General features: G+C 57.1%; 1 protein-coding gene across 1 annotated transcript; it reads right to left on the bottom strand.

The window, feature by feature from the left end:
• Nucleotides 1-308: 308 nt before the first annotated feature.
• On the bottom strand, nucleotides 309-18,471 carry PFAS (phosphoribosylformylglycinamidine synthase). The gene is made up of 28 exons (XM_080825697.1): nucleotides 18,414-18,471; nucleotides 15,636-15,814; nucleotides 15,417-15,552; nucleotides 14,858-14,963; nucleotides 14,075-14,264; nucleotides 13,858-13,963; nucleotides 13,352-13,492; nucleotides 13,135-13,259; nucleotides 12,677-12,805; nucleotides 11,867-11,998; nucleotides 11,606-11,734; nucleotides 7,906-7,979; nucleotides 7,637-7,793; nucleotides 7,287-7,348; nucleotides 6,976-7,137; nucleotides 6,575-6,700; nucleotides 6,299-6,430; nucleotides 5,853-6,083; nucleotides 5,510-5,690; nucleotides 5,064-5,147; nucleotides 4,695-4,850; nucleotides 4,376-4,495; nucleotides 3,900-4,045; nucleotides 3,584-3,791; nucleotides 3,334-3,425; nucleotides 3,136-3,250; nucleotides 2,027-2,359; nucleotides 309-1,912 (listed from the first exon to the last, which is right to left on the bottom strand). Exons 2-28 carry the CDS (start codon nucleotides 15,775-15,777, stop codon nucleotides 1,602-1,604), a joined length of 4,026 nt encoding a protein of 1,341 aa, XP_080681823.1. The 5' UTR covers nucleotides 15,778-15,814; nucleotides 18,414-18,471; the 3' UTR covers nucleotides 309-1,601.
• Between the last annotated feature and the right edge of the window lie 454 nt (nucleotides 18,472-18,925).

Raw genomic sequence — 18,925 nt, 5'->3', positions numbered from 1 at the left:
AAAACTCAACGGACTCAGCTACCCAGGCACCCCCGTTTTCTTTTTAATTATATACATGGTTTCCCAGCAGCAGGGAGGAATATTCAAAGGCCAAAATTCACCTCTAAGCGCCCCCCCATCTGCCCCACCACCCGGCTGCTCAGGGTAGGTCAGTTTGTGAAGCCTTAAGAGGCCTGAAAAGGTTTTCTTCAAGATCATTTAACATTGTTATCATTCCCATGATACAATCCGTCTCCTCTTGTGGCTGTCCCACCAGGAACCTGTGCCCAGCCTCCACGCCCTCCAGGATCTGACTCGTTTTCATTCTTGGGGAAATATCTTTAATGATGATGTTGAACTATTTTGGGGACAAACGGACTCTGTGCACAAGTTCCACACACAGGCTGTCATGGGCGGCTGTCAGCGACGGGACAGTGGGGCCCCAGCATTTGGGCCTGCAGGATGGTGGGCAGCAGCAGCAGGAGGGAGAGAGCGGGCCTGGGGCTCTGCCCTGACACGCTGTGTGGCCCTAGGCAATTTATGTAAACTTTCACCTTAATTGCTCCTTTGTAAAAAAAAAAGGGGGGGAGGATACCTATCAAGTACCTTATTGAATTCTTATGAAAAATAATTTAGACACATATGAAATACCAAGTGCACACCCGGTTCACGACAGCTGCATACAGAGCTATGTTGTTGTTTTTAAGTTTATTTATTCATTTAAGTAATCTCATGGGGCTCGAACTCACCATCCTGAAATCAAGAGTCACATGCTCTTTGGACTGAACCTGCCGGACTGAACCTGCCGGATACCCCCCAGTTATTTAAAACTCTATCAGGTTGTAAAACCCCTGGGGCCAGTGGCAGTGCCTGGCACTGTAACTAATCATCCAACATTAATGGAATGACTGAAGCAATGAATGAGTGGACCGGGTGGAGGGAGGGACGGAGGGAGGAAGGCAGGCTGGCTGGCTAAAGGCTTAAGTCTAGGGAAGCAGGCGCTGACCATTTCTTTCTGGAAAGCTGCTGCATCGAGAAGAAATACTGAGTTCGGAGGCCCAGACCAAGGTAGCCCGAGGACACAGCGGGAGGCCCGCTCAGAGAAATGTCGGCAAAACTACTTTACTGCATTTTAAAAAGCGGAATCCAGAAAGCTTCTGCTCTTTCTCTGATGAGGACACGTGGGTCCTGACTTGCGTGCTGTCTTACACCCCCAGCCCCTCAACCCCCTCTACGAGGAAGGGGCACATGAAACACCCCTCCGAGCCCAGAGCGATGGGGGGCACAATGCGGGGATCACTGGGTAGAGCGAGTGCGTTGTGTGTGGTGGGGGGTGGGCAACGGACTATTCTCACTTCCCAGGGCAGCTCTGTCCCCAGCACCACACGCTGCTTCCCAGGCCCACGGACAACCCTGTTCCAGCAGAACCGCAAACAGATCCAGCGGCGTAAGGCAAAAGCAGGCAGATTAATAAAACCAGTGGAGGTTTTTGGGGGCATTTTGGCCCTTGTCTGTCTGAGACGTATTTGGAGGGAAGGCGGGGTGCTTCTGAATTTGAAGCTGGGGACAGCAGACCCCCAGGCACAAACCGTCAGGCCCAGGGGAGCCCCCCCCTGGCCCGCTCAGCAGCCCCCTTCCCGGGTCCAGTTTCGGGCGTTGATGAAGAGCTGCAGCCAGGGGGAGGCGGTCAGGGTGTCAAACGGGGGAGGTCGCCACGCCCACTGCCACGGCCTGACAGCACGCTCAGGGTGTGGCATGAGAGCCAGGTGGCGGCCATCAAGGGAGCAGACGCCAGCCACACCCCCGGGGGACCCGTTGGGGTTCATGGGGTACTGTTCCGTGGGCTGCCCAGCATCGTCTGCCCAGTGCAGTGGCGCTAGGCCCATGGCTTCGATCTGGGCTTGGAGCTCCGGGGAAGAAAATGCCATGTAACCTGCGGGGGGGGGGAGCAAGAGGAAAGGGGGGAGGGCAAAGCTCCCTCATGCCCTTCACCCACCCCGCTCTCCCCCGCCCCCGAACCTCCCCCCCCCGCCTTCCGGAGCCTGACCTTCCCCGTGAGCGCTCCACACGGGCAGCACGGCGCCCTCCATCCCTCGTAGCATCAGGGCCGGCCCGGGCCCCACACGCACGCTGGCCCAGCGAGACTCGAAGCGGCCGGACAGGTTGTGGCGCAGCACCAGGCCGGGAGGGGCGGGCCAGGAGTCGGGGCCTGGCTCCTCGGCCTCCTGGGCCTCCTCGCTGGGGCTGCCTCCCACCCAGCCCAGCAGCGCCAGCAGCTGACAGCCGTTACACACGCCCAGGCTGAAGGTGTCGGGCCGCTTCCGGAAGCGCCTCAGCTCGGCCCCGGCCAGCGGGTGGAAGGTCACAGCAGCCGCCCACCCTGGGAGGGAACAGGGACGTCGGGGTGGGGCCTGGCATGGAGGGGGGCGGCTGCTCTTCGTCCCTGCCATGACCCTCCCAGCCCCCAACACACGTGCATGCACACACACATGTACACACACACACACACACAGATGCACACATGCACATACCCTCTACAGGGCAAATGCAAAGAGAACAGGTTTATCTGCTTAGATGTTGCCATTCGTGGCCCAGAGATGGCCCTTAGTTTTTCCGCCTGACCAGCAGAGCACTTTCAAGGTTCTTTATTTAACTCCCTAACATTTAAAAATAAGATTTCATATAAAAATCTGGATTCTGGGGGCACCTGGGTGGCTCAGTTTGGTTAGGGATTTGCCTTTGGCTCAGGTCATGATCCCAGGGTCCTGGGATCGAGCCCCGCATCAGTGGGGAGCCTGCTTCTCCCTTGGCCCCTGCTTGTGCTCCTTTTGCTTGCTCAAGTAACCACCCCCCCCAAAAACCTGGATTCTTGGCTTCTCCTGGAAACCAGAAAGATCTGGCCACACTGGGCCTGCCCTCGGAGAGCACAATCTGCACGAGGCGTAGACGCCTTTAGACGGGGCCTGTGCCACCCCGTGCCACCCCACCTCACATCAGTCACCCCGGGCCTGCTGCTGGCATCCGGCCCCGAACGGATGTACTTCCCGTCCCTGGCGCTGCGGGGGTGAGAGACCAGCTCCAGGTCAGGAAGAAGGGAGCCACGGCACCCCTGCAGGAGTGTGCAGGGGAGGGAGCGGGCAGACGCACGACACCTACCTTTGGCAGAGCCTAGGACGTCCGCGTAGCTGAATCCGCCCACAAAAGCCACACCACGGAACGTGTCCAAGCCGATTGCCCCAGAGCACAGGTCCTGCATGGTCACGTCCCACACCTGGCAGGACGGGCAGGGGCAGCATGGGCAGACACAGCCCGAGGCCCCGCCCTGGCCCCGGCTCTGCCAGCCACCCCACTCACCTCAAACCCGGCCAAGTGGAAGGCATCCGCCATCTCGCGGTCTCCGTTACTGCCCTCCTCTCGCAGGATGGCGACTCGGGGCACGGGACCACCTGGGGGGGAGGAGGAGTGTCCCTGGGCCACAGGGCTCCTTCCCTACCACAAAGTCCCCCCACATGCCTTTTCCCGGGCAGGCCCAGGCGTCCAGGCCTTGCGTTCTGCCCCCCCAGGCTGAGGGTCGGGGAAGCCGGGACGGCACAGGCTCCCTCACCGGGCTCGCGGGGCACGGACGCTTCGGGGAAGGTCGGGGGCAGGCAGTAGCTGGGCCCCGTGCGCTCCCGCAGCCCCTGCTCTTCCTCCGCCACACAGCAAGGCTCCGCCTGCAGCCGGTCCAGCTGGAAACTCGTCTCTTCCCAGACGGCGCGCAGTTGCCCAACGGTGTCCTCCAGGACCACCGCCCCGTTCACGGACACTCGCACCTGCAGGGAGGCGCGAGTCTCTCAGGGCCAAGAGTCGGGAGGCTGCCCCCGGGGCTGGCGAGGGGGGGCCATGGCCTCCCCGCCGTGCACCGTCCTGCCCTTCCTCACCAGGGCGTGGGGCCCAGCGTCGCCCGTGGGGCCCAGCTCCAGGCAGCAGAGTCCAGCAGCCTGGTAGCGCTCCAGCACCTGGCCCAGGTCTGGCTCCTGCACCTCCAGCACGAGGCCCGGCTCCTCGGCGAACAGCACAGGCAGCACTGGGAGAACAAGGTGGGGGCACAAGGGTGACTGGGGGACACCACGGATGCAGGGCGTGGGGCGGGGGTTGGCCAGCAGTGGCTCCGGGCTGAGGGACTGGAGACGGGGATCAGAGGTGAGGGGAGGGCTGAGACAGAGGGACCAAGGATGCGGCCTCAGGGTCTACTGGAGGGGGTGTCCAGATGGGTGAGTCACTGGGCTGAGTGGTCAGAGAAGACAGCCAAGGACTTGGGAATGGGGTTGGGGACGCTCCATTTTTTTCACAGGATGTGGGGCCCACAGGGTGGGGCAGGCAGCGCAGGCCCGAGTCTAAACCGCCCGCTCCTCACCGTCGACCCCAGGGGCAGGCACATCCACCTCTAGCCCACAATTCCCAGCAAAGGCCATCTCCAGCAGGCAGGTGATGAGACCCCCATCACTGACGTCATGGCCTGAGCAGAGGAGGCGGTCTGGAGGAAGGAGAAAAATGCTTAGCAGCCTCGGGGCCCAAACCCCCTTCTAGAGGGTAAGTCCCATGTGCGAACGTGGGCATGCTCCAAGAACCAGAGACCAGGGTGACGGACCCCGCTTGCCCCCGCTACTTGCTCCGCCGGTGACTGCCTGCCACGTGCCAGTCACATGCGCCCTCTGCCCCAAGGCCTCACTCACCTCTCAGCAGGCCCTGGGTGACATTAAAGGCATGCGCCAAGTTCTCGGGGACATCCAGGTTGGGAGGCTGCTCGCCCAGCTGCGAGAAGCACTGGGCCAGAGCCGTGCCGCCCAGCCGGTGCTGCCCAGGGCTCAGAGGCACATACAGCAGACGGCCTGCAGAAACGGAGCAGGGGTGAGGGGGTGGGATGGCTCAGAACGCCCCCCTACCACCGTGCTCGCAAGTACTGAGGTTCCCGGCATGTGGGCGGACCCACAGACCCCCAGTCCCACAGCCAAGACAAGGGGCCCAGACCTCCCAAAGCTGACCCCAAACAGAGGACCCAGCTCTGAATGTACAGTGCAGGGAGGACGGGGACGCGCCCATACCTCCCCCTCCAGGATGCTTGAGGTCTGGGGTTACAGTGGCCGTAATGTCTGGACAGACAGCGTAGGCTGAGATGACCAGCGATCCTGTAGAGCAAGGAGCACAAGAGTGGGGGCGCCTGGGGGGTGCAGTTGGTGGAGTGTCCAACTCTTGGCTTAGGCTCAGGTCATGATCTCAGGGTCCTGAGATCGAGCCCCGTGACCGGCAGGCCCCACACTCAGCGGGGAGTCTGCTTCCCCTCTCCCTCTCCTTCTACCCCCTCCTCCCGCTCTCGCACACATTCTCTGATTTAAAAAAAAAGAAAGGTGATCACAGACCCATACCCCTAAAACAAGTAGTAGATTATATGTTAATTTTTTAAAAATTAAAAAAAAAAAAAGGAGTAAGAGAGGGAGATGTCAGCCCGGCCCCATAGGTCTGCCCCTTTCCCAGGACCCCCAGGCCCTACCAGGAGCCCGCACTGTCTCAGAGCCGACCCGGGCGGCCATGCTGAGAGAGTCCTTGCCACCATCCACTGCCACGCCCAAGGCCGCCATCACTGCCACCATAGCCTCGCAGGCGTCCGCCAGAGCCGCGCCCTCCCCTGGGAGCTTGGCGGCCCACATCCAGTTCCCGCTGCACTTCACGTCCTGGGAAGCGGGGGACACCGGTGCATCAGAGACAAGAGAGGTGGGGAGTCGGGGGCGGGGGCGGAAGGGCTGGGAGGTCCTGAGCAGGAAGGGCCGGAGGCAAAGGCAAAGGGTGGAGGTAGACAACCCCCCCCCACCGCCCACCCCCGGGGCAGGACTCACCCGGAGGTCGGTGACCAGCGCGAACACCAGGTTGGTGAGGGCTTCGGCCACAGCCAGGCGGGCGGCCACCTTGGGGTCCAGCAGGCTCTTGACGGGCTGCTCTCCTAGAGCGGTGGCGGCCCCAACGAGCTCCTGGTGACTCAGGGCCACGACGGCCACATCTGCCAGGGGGGTCTGCAGGGCTCCCACGCACTGCTGCTGGGCCACCAGGCCGCCCACGGAGCGGTCCACCTGCAGAACCAGCTGCGGTTGGCAAGGGCCCGGGGCCAGGGACGCCGGGGCGGTGGGGGGACAGGCGTCATCACAGACACACAGGCCTCAGACAGTGGGAGCAGGGGGGCTGGCCCGCAGGGCCGCTTCTCCCTTGGGCCTGCTGAATCCCCACAGCCACGGGGAGGCCAGGGGCGGGGGAGCAGCGGGAAGGGGACAGAGACCGCAGGCTGGACCTTGTTGGTGAGGTAGCGCTTGCTGGCCACGGCAGGCAGCCTCAGAACGCGCTCCAGAGCCTGGCGCACACGCAGACCCGGAGGCAAGGCCAGGGGCTTCAGCACGGGGAAACTCCTCTGGAGGAAGAACTCCTATGACACAGAAGGTGACAGGGGTGTGAGCAGCTGCAGGAGCGCTGGGCACAGAGGGGACAAAGCACGTGTCGGGCAAAGGGTGATCGGAAGAGCTGGGGCAGAGAAGGGAGGAAAGCCGGCCTCCCTCCCACCCCCACGTACCTTCCGAGGCATCTTGCCCAGCACCCAATCCAGCTCCAGGTCCACAGGGGTTGGGGGAGACAAGGGGGAGCCATCCTCATGGCCATTTCTTCCAACGGGGCACTCCCGATCGTCCACCAGCACTATCTATGGCCAGAGCCCAGAGCGAAGGAGACTGTGAACCAGAGCAGGGAATGCTTCCAGAAAGCCAGGCAGAAGCGCTCTCTCCACCCTCTGTCTGGCTTCCCTATTGAGTGCCCGCCCCTGGCCGCCTCCTGCATGCTGTCCCCCAGTCTGCGTGCCACCGACTCCTATCCTCCTCTCCTTTTCTTCCCCAGACGGCTCTCCCTCCCTCCAGCCCCGACACAGGCAGCTCAGAGCCCACCCATTGCGGCCACCACTGACTCCCTGGGCCCACTCACTCTCTTGTCCCCAGTGATGGTGCCCACAAAGCAAGCTGGACAGCGTTCCCGGGCGCTGACACGACTGAGGAAGTCCCGGTCAAGGGGCCTCAGCAGAAGAGCATTCGACTCCTGGTACTCGGCCCCCCAGATTTCCAGGGCGTTCAAGGTCGGATCCCCGAGCTGCATCCGGGAGGGAGGAGGAAAGGAAAGGGTCAGTGGGCACTGCCCCGTCTCTTGTCTTTGCTAGGAGTCTGGGCGCTGGGGGTGGGGGGAAGAAGGCTGGGCTGGTGGGAAGGGGAAATGGCCAGGCCTCAGGGCACGATGCCCACCTGGAAGCGGCTGGTGTAGATGACAGCCCCGGCGGGGTCACTCAGCTCCTTCAGGACGTTGCCTAGTGAGAGGACGTGGGGGAGAGGCAGCCATGGTCAGCCCTGGCCTCCAAAGGAGCCCCAAATTCTGTGCACCCTGCAGAACTGTGGCTGCACCCCACCCCCCCAACAACCATCCCGTGGCGGTGGGCTCCCGCCCCCCCAGTGCCAAGCCTCTCCTGAAGGTACAGAGGGTAGAGAATGGGACCTAGGGCCGGGCGGCCGCTTGCAGACTCTTGATACCTCAGCCTCAGTGGAACCTGGCAAGAGGCCAGGGAGGCCAGGTCCCTCATCCCAGTCCCTGTCCTCACCATTGCCGCCAGCGCCCTGATCGTGGAGGCTGCAGATGGGGTTCCCCCTGGAGGCCTCCACACAAGCCCGGATCACACGGTTCATCTTCTGTTCCATCTCCGGGTCCCCCCGCTGCACGGCCCCGAAGTCCAGCTCACTGGCGTTGTCGCCCTGCACCTGGGGCAAGAGAGGGCAGAGCTGGGCTGGAGGGCTCTGGGAGCTCACGTGCCACCGAGGCCCAGGGCCCCGACAGCGTCGCGGACTCTGCCCTTGAGCTAGTCCCACTCACCTGCACAGATGACGCGGCTCCACCCCCGACTCCGATCCTGTAGACGGGACCCCCAACCTTCACCACATCCATGCCTGCGGGGAAGGAAGGCAGAGTCAGAACACGGGGGAATCCAGCAGGAGGAGTGGGAGCGTGAACAAGCGCATGGATGACAGAAGAGGCTAAGAGGGGACAGCAATGACTATCACAGACGTTCATGTTCTTCGGGGGAATACACGCTGTGCAAGTCACGCTCCAGCTTTACCCACACAGGTGCGAAATCAAACACTGCCGCATCACCTGTGTTACCGAAGACAGGAAACGCCGTTGACCTCTGAACAACACTGAGGTTAGGGGGTGCTGACCTACCCAGTAAAATATGTGCACGGAACAGTCAACTCCTGCAGAAGTCAACTACTCGGAACCTACTATCGACCAGGAGCTTTACTCATTATGGTCGGTTAATAATAAATGATAGAAAGTAATAAACTGGGGCGCCTGGGTGGCTCCGTGGGTTAAAGCCTCTGCCTTCGGCCCAGGTCATGATCTCAGGGTCCTGGGATTGAGCCCCGCATCGGGCTCTCTGCTCAGCAGGGAGCCTGCTTCTCCCTCTCTCTCTGCCTGCCTCTCTGCCTACTTGTGATTTCTCTCTCTGTCAAATAAGTAAAATCTTAAAAAAATAATAATAAACTAATAAAAACCAATGAACAACATGTATTCTGTGTGTTACACAGACACTGTGTTCTTACAGTATGTCACACTGTACTCTCACAATAAAGTAAGCTAAAAAAAAAAAAAAGAGAACATTCAGAAAATTAGAAGAAAGATACATTTACAGGACTGTCCCGTATTTATTGAAAAAAATACACAGACAAGTGGACGTGCCCAGCTCAAACCTGTGTTGTTCAAAGGGCCAACTGTGATTTAAGGCTCACAAGAGGGAGCTGATTCATCGATTACGGTATATCCACACACTGAAACACAACCCCCCCCAGAAGAGGATCACATACGATTTTGTATATTTATCAATATGACATGATCTCAAAGATATATTGCTAAGTGAAAAGAGCAAGGTATAGAATTATGGGCGCCCCTATACAATTGCATCAGGAAAAAAATAACAGAAATAAGTAACAGCAGAGCTGGAAGACTTACGCCCGGAAACCGGTTAGTAGACCTAAATGAAGGGAAACAGAGCTCGTGTTGACAGAGGAAAAGGTTTAACGCTCTTATGATGACTGTGTTCCCCAAACTAATCTGCACTCAGCCCAATCTCTGTCATAATCTAGCTGCCTTTCTCACAGAAATGGAGCAGCCGATCCTAAAATCTGTATGGAAACATAAAGGACCTAGAACAGCCAAAACAATCATGAAAAAGAAGGACGAATTGGAGGACCCCTGCTGCTGGCTTTTAGCACTTACTGCAAAGCTGTAGTAATCCAGTGTGGTTCCAGCACAAGGACAGATACAAGGATCTATGGGTTGTGAACCGTGAATCCGTAAAGGACTCTTACGCTTATGGCCAGCTGATTTTTGTTTCTGTTCTTCTTTTAAGTAGGCTCCGCACCCAACATGGGGCTTGAACTCACAACCCCAAGATCGAGAGCTGCATGCTCTACAGACTGAGCCAGCCAGGAACTCCTGGGGCAACTCATTTTTGAACAGTCCCAAGACCATTCAGCAAGGTACAAATGAAGAGTCTTCAAGAGGTGGCGTTAGGATGACTGGATATCCACGTGTAAAAGAGAGAAGTTAGACACCTACCTCACACCATATTAAAAAAATTCACTCAGAATGTATCAGAAGGGCACCTGGGTGGCTCAGTCTGTTAACCGTCTGCCTTCAATTCAGGTCATGATCTCTGGGTCCTGGGATCAAGTCCTACATCCGGCTCCCCGCTCAGCAGAGAGTCTGCCTCTCCCTCTGCCACTCCCCTACCCCCAGCTCATGCTCTCTCTCTCTCTCAAATAAATAAAAAATCTTATAAGAAAAGACAAACAAAAAAAAGTATCAGAAACCTAAATGTAAACGCTATAATAATATGACAAGAAAACACAGCTGTAGTCTTTATGACCTTGGCTTAGGCAATGGTTTTGTTCGCCTTGACATCAAAACCATAAGCAGCAAAAAAAGATAAAGATAAGCCTGACTTGACAAAAACTAAAAACATGTGTGCTTTCTTTGTAAAACATCATGAAAAAGTAAAAAGAACAGGAAAAAATACTTGCAAATCATGTATCTATCCGACAACCGTTTAGCATCCTGAATACATAGAACTCTTTTGTAACTCCACAAAAAAAGAGACAACCTGATCTAAAAATGAACAAAGAATTACCCACCGCCCCCACCGGCCAAAAAAGACAAAGAATCCAGACAGATGTTTCACACCAAGGAAGATCTCTAAACGCAGGTGAAAAGATGCTCAACATCATTAGCCATTACGGAAATGCAAACCCGAATGACAACGAGATGCCACTTCACGCCACAGGGTGGCTAGAATCAGAGACCGACAACAGGAGTTGGTGAGGATATGGAGAAATTAGAACCCTCTTACACAGCTGGAGGGGGCATAGGGGGAGTGCAAAGTAGTTTGGAGACCAGACTGGCAGTTTTTTAAAAAGCTGGACACGGTTACCATGGGAGCCCCCATTTCCACTCGTAGTTCTACAGACTGGAGACACGAGAACATATAAGCCCAGAAAAACACGTATACGTGTGTTTACAGCAGCACTACCCACACCGGCTGAAGAACCCAGGTGTCTACCAACTGACGCACGGACAGACACAGGAGAGGCCTAGCCCTGAAAAGGAATGAGGGTCTGGTTCATGCTACCATACAGATAGTTCACGAAAACACGGTGCACAGTGAAAGGCGCCGGACACAAAAGGCCACATCCTGTGTGATTCCATTCACGTGAAATGTCTGGAACAGGCAAATCCACAGAGACAGACGTCAATGGGCCAACACCAGGGGCTAAGGGAGGAAGAGACTGCCAACGGGTGTGCTGGTGACAATGACATTATGGAATTAGTGGGGCTCGAGAGGCACAGCTTTATGTGTATCCTAAAAAACCTCTGCCTTGTACACTTTAAAAGGGTGAACTTCAAGGTACACGGATTACATCTCAATAAAGTGGTTATTAAAAGAAGCGCATGCCTGTGTTATTTGTTTTAAAAAAGGGACAAATACGCATATAGGTCGGTTCCTAGATACAGGGAAATCTCTCTGGTCAGGTACCCAAGTCACTGGCTACCACTGGTCACCTCTGGGGAGGGAAACTGGGAGGTCAAGGGAAGGACACTTTTCACTGTGTGACCTTTTCTGCCTTTTCTGAACCACGTGACTGGGTCACCTCTTCCAGGAATGCAACCCGGTCCTTATCTTGACTGCAGCACACGAGCCAGCACACGATGGGGCCTACCGGATGTTTGCCCCCCTGAACTGGGCGGGCAGATAAAGGCCCCTGGTGCACGGCAGGCGCTGAACAAACACGGGTGCCACCCCCCGCCGTGAGGGAGGAAACCGGGGCATGCACAGAGGCAACGCAGACCCAGCGCCCCCCTGGCAGAAAGCCCTATCCTGCCTTGGGAACCTGCACTGGGCGGAGCGCCACGACCCGAGAGATGAAAAACCAACCCCGGGAGTGGCCTCTCAACTCCCATCCAGCAGTGCTGGGGGCATCACTGGCTGGCGCTGCAGGGAAAGGGTGGCGGCTCGTACCTGGCTCTGGGGGTTCCTTGCTCACGTGTTCGGCTTCCATGGACCCGATGCCCCCGCTGAACATGATGGGCTTGATCCACTCACGCCGCTGGCCATCTGGGAGCTGGAGGCCCAAGGAGCGGGCGAAGCCTGGAGCATGGACACCCCAGGGAGAGAGGACAGAGTGCGGTCACCCAGGGTCCCCCAGCACCCACTTGGTCATACACCCCCCCCCCACCTCTGGTACTCGGTATCCATTATCCTTGATAACCCCAGCCTTACCGGCCAGCACTGGCTCCCCAAACTTGTTGCCGTAATCAGAGGCCCCATTACTGGCCTCGATGGCGACCTCCAGGGGCCTGGCAAAGTTCTCAGGATACTGGAAGCTTGGATCCTCCCAGGGCAGATTATAACCTGGAAGGAAAGCAGAAAGTTGGCTGGACCTTAAGACAGAAGACAGAGGGGCCAGAGTCCTTCGGAAAGAGTCTAACTAAACCGGCAAGACCACCCGTGCGGGCAGAACGTCCCATTTTAGGAACTTCTGTTTTAGGAAGGTGTAGGGCCTACAGTACAGCACCCATCTTTCTCCCCAGCTCCCACGCCAGCCCTCCCTCTGAGTCTCAGGATCGGGGTTCTTAAGGCTAAGAAATTGGGACTTCGGGGGCGCTAGGGTGGCTCGGTTGGTTAAGCGTCTGCCTTTGGCTCAGGTCATGATCTCAGGGTTCTGGGATCAAGTCCTGCGTTGCGGTCCTGGCTCAGTGGGGAGCCTGCTTCTCCCTCTCTTTCTCAAATAAATACATTTTTTTAAAAAAAGAAATTGGGACTTTGGGGGCAGGTGCGGTCATGAGTCACCCAGTATCATGTTTCCTTGCTGAGCAGGTGCTAGTTTATAAAGAAACTGGCAGTTGTGCAAAGCCTTCCTGGTGACTTGGGTTTCCCCTGGCCGAGAGTCCTCCCGGCGCCAGCTGGGGACAGGCCAGCGGCTCCAGAGCCCTGCCTCCCAAGAAAAGGCACCCAGGACGACCTAAGAGACAGAAGTGCTCCGCGACTGCCAGGGCAAGGGGGAGATGGCAGGGAGGACGGCGGGGGGACCTGGGATGTGCAGGTTTCCAAAGCAATAGCCGGCGGTGCCAGCCACCACGTGGGCCCCGCGGCCGGTGCACTGGACGTCTCGGATCCGGCCCCCGGTGCCTGTGGTCGCACCGCTGAAGGGGGCCACTCCTGTAAAGAGATGGGGGAGATGTATGTGTACCAAAAAGACAAACCCCAGCTCTGACCCCCCCCCCATTAAAAATCAGGACGGGGTGCCTGGGTGGCTCAGTCGGTTAAGCGTCCGACCCGATCTCCACTCAGGTCTTGATCTCAGCAGGGTGAGTTCAAGCCCCGAGTTGGGCTCCATGTCTGGCATGGAGCCTGCTTAAAAAAAAAAAAGAAAAGAAAAAAATCAGGGCATCCAGCCTCCCTCGTTGTTTTTCCCAGGCCCAGCCTGGAGGACCTTCCCTCTGCCCCACATCCTGATCTCTCTGACCCAGCCCTGGGACCCGGCTCACCTGTGGGGAAGTTGTGAGTCTCTGCTGTGAAGACGACGTGTCTCAGGGCCCGCTGCTGCCGGAAGCGGCTTGGCTGTGTGGGGTCCTCGGGCCGTAGGAATTGGACTTCCTTCCCCTGGATTGCGCTGCGGACACATCAGCCATGGACCTTGCTTCCTTCCTGCAGCCTCCCCTCCCCTGTGCTTGCCATCTCCCCCCGGCCTAGGGCACAGCCCACCTGCTGTTGTCACAGAACTTGAGGACGTTGTTGGGGTTCGAGGACGCCTGGGTGCTCATGATGGACTCAAAGAGGGACTGTGCCAGCTCCTGCCCATCCATGTGGAGCAGCCCCTTGAAGAACCAGTGTCGGCTGTGTTCACTGCAGGGGTGACGCGGGGAGGGAAGGACAGGGAGGAAGCTGGGTCACTTCTCACGCCGTGCTGTCTTCTCAGCAAGCAGCACCAGTTAACGGCCAACTCTTTAGTAAAGAACAGGTCAGAATAGATTCTAAAAAGCCTTAACCTTCAAATGTCCTCTCTCTGCGGATTGCTCAGATCCCAAGTGAATCTGAAATTGAGATCTGGGTGTAGACTACCGGGTGGGAGGAGGAGCCCGGGCCCTCAACCAGACTCGGGGACACCCCCGAGCCAGAGGACAGCACGAAGGCAAGTCCCTGTGCTCTTCCCTTCCAACCTCCATGGGCTCACACTTCAGGACGTCCCCCTCCCCCCCGACCTGCCCCACCTATTGGACTGAGCCAAGTCGAAGGCCTCCACGGTGCTGGGGTTCCGCTGTAGCTCCTGGAAGCGCTTGGTGTAGAAATCCAGGTCCCAGGAGTCCAGGGCCAGGCCTAGAAGACAACCCGGGAGAGCTGGCTGGAGGACTCGGGCCACCAGGTCCCCGGGCTCAGTCCCCTGCTAGTGGCCTCGCCCGCGCCTCCCTCCCAGGCACCCTGGCTCACCCAGCTCCTGGTTGGCCTTCTCGAGGGCGCACCGGCCCTCAGCGAGGATGTTGATAGAGCCGTTGAGGGGTGTGGAAATGCTCCCAAGGGAGAAACTCTGGATGGGACGGGGGAAGTGCTGTTCCGTCATCCGGTCATGGAGGATGGCCAGGGCGATGGCCTTCATCTCAGCGGATGGCGGTTGGGTGAACTAGGGGCAAACACACACATACACACGGCTGGAGGTGGAGGGCTCCAGTCTGGACAGAGTGGTGCACGCTGGATCCTCCCAGTCACGCAGGGCCTGCCCACGGCTCATGTGCGTGGTGCCCGTGCACCGATTACGAAGACACGCCCCGTGCAGACACGAGCCCCTGTAAGGTGCACAGATTAGCCAGGGGAGCACAGGCTGGACTTCCTTCCCATTTAGCCCTCGACCAGGAAGACTCAGGCAGTGAACAACCTGCAAACAGGACAGGCCTAAGGCCAAGAGTTCCTCCCAGTTTCTCCTGAGTTCAGGATCTAATCTCTTCCCCCCGCCTTTTTTTAAGATCTTATTTATTTATTTATCTGATAGAGCCAGCTAGAGAGGGAACACAAGCAGGGGCAAAGGGAGAGGAAGAAGCAGGCTCCCCGCTGAGCAGGGAGCCTGATGTGGGACTCGGTCCCAGAACTCTGGGACCATGACCTGAGCCAAAGGCAGATGCTTAACCCACTGAGCCACCTGGGCGCCCCAGGACCTCATCTCTTTGATCTCTGGCCCAGCTCCTCCTCCCCCTCACCACGGATGGCCTGACGCCTCACCGAAAGCAGGTAGCGCCGGGTGGTCTCCACGCGATCCACAGCCCCAAGCCCAGCGGCCCAGCACACTGACACGACGTTGGTGGATGCTGGGGTGGAGAAGTTCAGCCTGAGGAGTGGGCCAGCCAGTTAGGACCTGAGACCACCAATAGAGAAGGTGGATCCTCCCCCAACCCGTCCCGCTGACCTCTCACCTCTCTCCCCCTCACCAGTGGCCTCTAGCCTCAGACCTGGGCACCAAGAAACCTGCTTTGGAAGGTCCCGCAAATCAAACCGGACCTGTCCTTCCAGCCTAAGATGCTTGGATTTCTACCTCTCAGAATGCAATCTGTTCAACTTCTAGAACGTGCCTGGTAGCTGGCTCCGTCTTTCAAAGACATCTTCCCTAACGGGGAAGGCATGCGTATGGCTTTCTAAGCAGGGAGTAGGATGGGTTGAAGGAAAAACAGATCTGTCAGGGGTGGCAGGAGAAGAGGAACGGGAGTGGAAGGGGCGGGCAGTGCGTTTGGAAGGGAGGTTTGCCTGAGAACACGGAAGGCATCTACCCCGGGCTGACACTCACCTGGGCCCAACCTCCAGCAGCAGGTCATTGGAGTCACGATGGAGCCAGGATTCCTGAGCAACGTCCCCCGGTAACAACGGGCAGCCAAAGAGCCACATCAGCTTTTTCATCTCCTCGGCACTCGGACGGGACTTGGCTGCAGGGAGACAGCACAGGGATAGCCTGAGACCCTGCCCGGCTGGGCACACCTCCTCCCCGAAGTCCAAAACTTGGCCCGACCTGTCCAGTTCACGTTGTAGCACAGCTCCGTCTTGACACCCTGCAGCGCTGGGAGCTGCCCTTGGAGCTTCCTCTGAGCGTGTCCGGAAGCCGCCTTCTCATGGCCAGAGGGATGGACATAGAAGTGAAGAACCGAAGCCATCGCTGGAGTTGTCCGTTGTGGGAAATGACTTAGGTCCCTGAAAGGTAATCAGCTATCACCTATCAAACTGATTTCAGATTTCCAAGACAGCCGAGGCTCTGGAGGCATTAGGGATGGGGTGGGAGAAACGGGCATTCATAGAGACGAGGTACTCTGAAAACCGGCTTCATCCCGCAAAATGTGGGAACAGGGAATACAGGTACATCCTGGGCCCACGATCCTTGAGCACCTGCACTTTGCTGGGCCCTAGGCAAAGTCTTAGGAACACTGCTGTGAAGAAGACAAAAACCGTTTCTGCCCTCACAGACCTTGTGTTTTCTTGAGGGGGTCAGGCAAGCGGCCAAACATTTCCAGTCCAGTGTGGGCAAGGCCGAGAGACTGTGGCGACCAGCCTAGCACTTGAGGAGTTAGGGAAGACTTTCTGGAAAAAGTAGCATCTAAGTGTAAACCCACACGATGAGCTGGACGGGCCCAGCTGGTGGAGTCAGATGACACCATTCTCCCGGCATGCTTCTGCCTTCTGGCGGCTCCCTGTCAGCCACCTGTCGGGGGCCTGTCCTTCACTCTCTTCTGTCTACACGATTTTCCAAAGTGTCTTCCAGACTTGTGGCCTTAAATACCACCTGGTAGATTGAGCCAATGAAACTGCCAGGATTCAACCATTTTTGACCCAAAACAGCAACATCTCATTCGCTATCTGCCAACAGATTCCAAAACTTATTCAATCCTGACTCTCCCCGACACTCCAAATTAGTACACTGACATGCTCATGTGACATCTCCAAGTCAACGTCTCATAAACACCGATGGCAGTCTTTCTGGGCCAAAAAAGAAAATCCGCTTTCTCCTTTCTCCGGACCTCCCGTTCTCCCAGTCTTCCCCATTCAATCGGCACTATCAAATCAGCTGCTCACACCAAAAACAGTCAATCTCGCTCTTTCTTCCTGAGCCCTCTCTATATCCAATTCATCAGCAAATCTATTTCCAACATATCCCAGATCTGTCAGCATCCTTTCGTCTCTGCTACCATCGCTCTAGTTCAAGTCACCACCATCAACCACTCGAGGCCCCCGGAATAGGACCCGATTCCGCTCCTGCCCCAACCACACACCATTTGCCTTACTTCAGCATAGTGAGATCATAGCTACTCATCACACATGATATAAGCTTCTAACTCAGGACCCTGGCTCACCTAGCCCGGCCCCCTCCCCACTTCTCCAACCCAATTTCACACCACGATCTTTTTCACCCGCAACACCCCACCACACTGGCTTCTTTTCTAACTTGCCAACCTCAGTCTTGGAAGGCAATTTTCTCACCTGGATTATTTGCAAGGCTAGCACTTTTTTTTTTTTTTTTTAAGATTCTATTTATTTATTTGACAGAGAGAGATCACAAGTAGGCAGAGAGGCAGGCAGAGGGAGAGGGGGAAGCAGGCTCCCCGCCGAACAGAGAACTCAATGCGGGGCTCAATCCCAGGACCCTGGGATCATGACCTGGACCTAAGGCGAGGCTTAACTCACTGAGCCACCCAGGCGCCCTGGCTAGCACTTTTTTTTTTTTTTTTTGAAGATTTTATTTATCTGAGAGAGAGAGAGAGAGAGACAGGCAGAGGGAGAAGGAGAAGCAGGATCCCTGATGAACAGAGGGCCCCATGATGCGGAGCTCAATCCCAGGACCCTGGACCAAGACCTGGGCCCAAGGCAGAGCCACCCAGTTGCCACGGCTAGCATTTTCTTATTTAGATTGCTGGTGAAATCACCTTCTTGGAAAGGACTTCCTAAACCCACTCCTCTGAATAAGCCACTATCAGACATCCCTATCTTGATTTCCTATATAATAATTTAGCAGTACCTGGAATGTATTTACTTAGTGTCTTACATGTTACTGTACTTTGCACCTGACATTTTAATTTATTTAAAACTCTACCTTCCCCACTAGAACAAAATCTCCACGGGGGCATGGACTGTAGCTATTTCATCACCACTGGATTGTCAAGGCTTGGAAAAATAGGTGGGGTCTAAAAGCGGCGGGGGCAGGGGGAAACCTAATAAATAAATAAAATTAAGAAGAGAAAAAAAAAATCTAGTATTTGTAGAGTGACTGAAGGAACTCGTGATGTCCATCCCTCAGGAGCCACTCCCGCCCTTTCAGGCCGGGCCTCATTTCAGGGAGTGATGCCGGATTCCTTTCTCAGCGCTCCCCACCCCATTCTGATCACCCTCTCTAAAGCCAAGCCCGTCACCGTCGTCCTTTACACCGTAACTGCCACGGGATTTATCCCACAGAAACGATTTGTCTTATGAGAGCTATCAGTCACGCGCCAAGAACGCAGGGGCAGGGCTGTCGACATCACGGCTGTACCCCCAGCGACTAGCAGGACATAAGCAAGGCAGTCGGCAGGCGTTGTTGCTGGAGGGAACTGGGTAAGACGAGCGGACTTTGACTGGGGTGGGGGGAGTCTCCCCTGACTCGCGTCCACGGACCGCGCGCATGGTCGCAGGAAAGGGCCCCGGCTGGAGGCAGCTCGGCCCGCTGCGGACCCAGAAGCGGCCTGCATCAGGCCCGGGATGGGTGGAGAAAGAAAGGGATGCAGCAAGCAAGATAGCAAGGACAGCCCGGGACAGCAATACCCACGTGAGAAATTTCCAGGGACAGAGTTCGTGGAAGTATGGCGCGGGCGGTGAGTCATCCGAGCGCGCCACGGGAAGAGGCGGGCCCTGATGGCGCCCCGCCCACTTCCGCGTGCCACCGCGCCTGCGCCTGGGTCCGTAGGCTTAGCCGGCCACCAGGCGGTGCAGTTAGGGAATCTCTCCTGAGCGGCTCCTGAGTGGCTCAGTCGGTCCCGCGACTGCTTTCAGCCGGGGATCTGATCTCAGGGTCGTGGGATCGAGCCCCGCATCGGGCTCCCTGCTCGGCACAGGATCTGCTTCTCCCTCTCCCTCTCCCTTTGTGCGCGCTCTCTCTCTCAAATAAAGAAGTAAAATCTTAAAAAAAAAAAAGGATTAAGGGGAACAAAGTACAGCGGGGGACACCCAGAATGTAGTAACGGCAGACGGTGCTTCCCGCCTGTAGGCTTAGAGGGACAAAGGAGGGAATGGTGTTACCCCGCTGCTGGAGAGGTGGAACTGATGTGGGAAACGGAAAAG

The sequence above is a fragment of the Martes martes genome (genome assembly GCF_963455335.1).
Source record: "Martes martes genome assembly, chromosome: 16".
Lineage (NCBI taxonomy): Eukaryota > Metazoa > Chordata > Mammalia > Carnivora > Mustelidae > Martes > Martes martes.
Note: the sequence above shows the minus strand (reverse complement) of the source record. Positions and strands in the feature narration are given on the sequence as shown.

Coding starts and splice junctions, on each gene's coding strand:
- PFAS (XM_080825697.1), bottom strand. CDS start 15,777: ATGGCTTCGGTTCTTCACTTCTATGTCCATCCCTCTGGCCATGAGAAG. Junction 3,792..3,899: donor ACGCTGGGCCCCACGCCCTG/GTGAGGAAGGGC, acceptor GCCTCCCTGCAG/GTGCGAGTGTCCGTGAACGG. Junction 2,360..3,135: donor CGTCCTAGGCTCTGCCAAAG/GTAGGTGTCGTG, acceptor GTTCCCTCCCAG/GGTGGGCGGCTGCTGTGACC.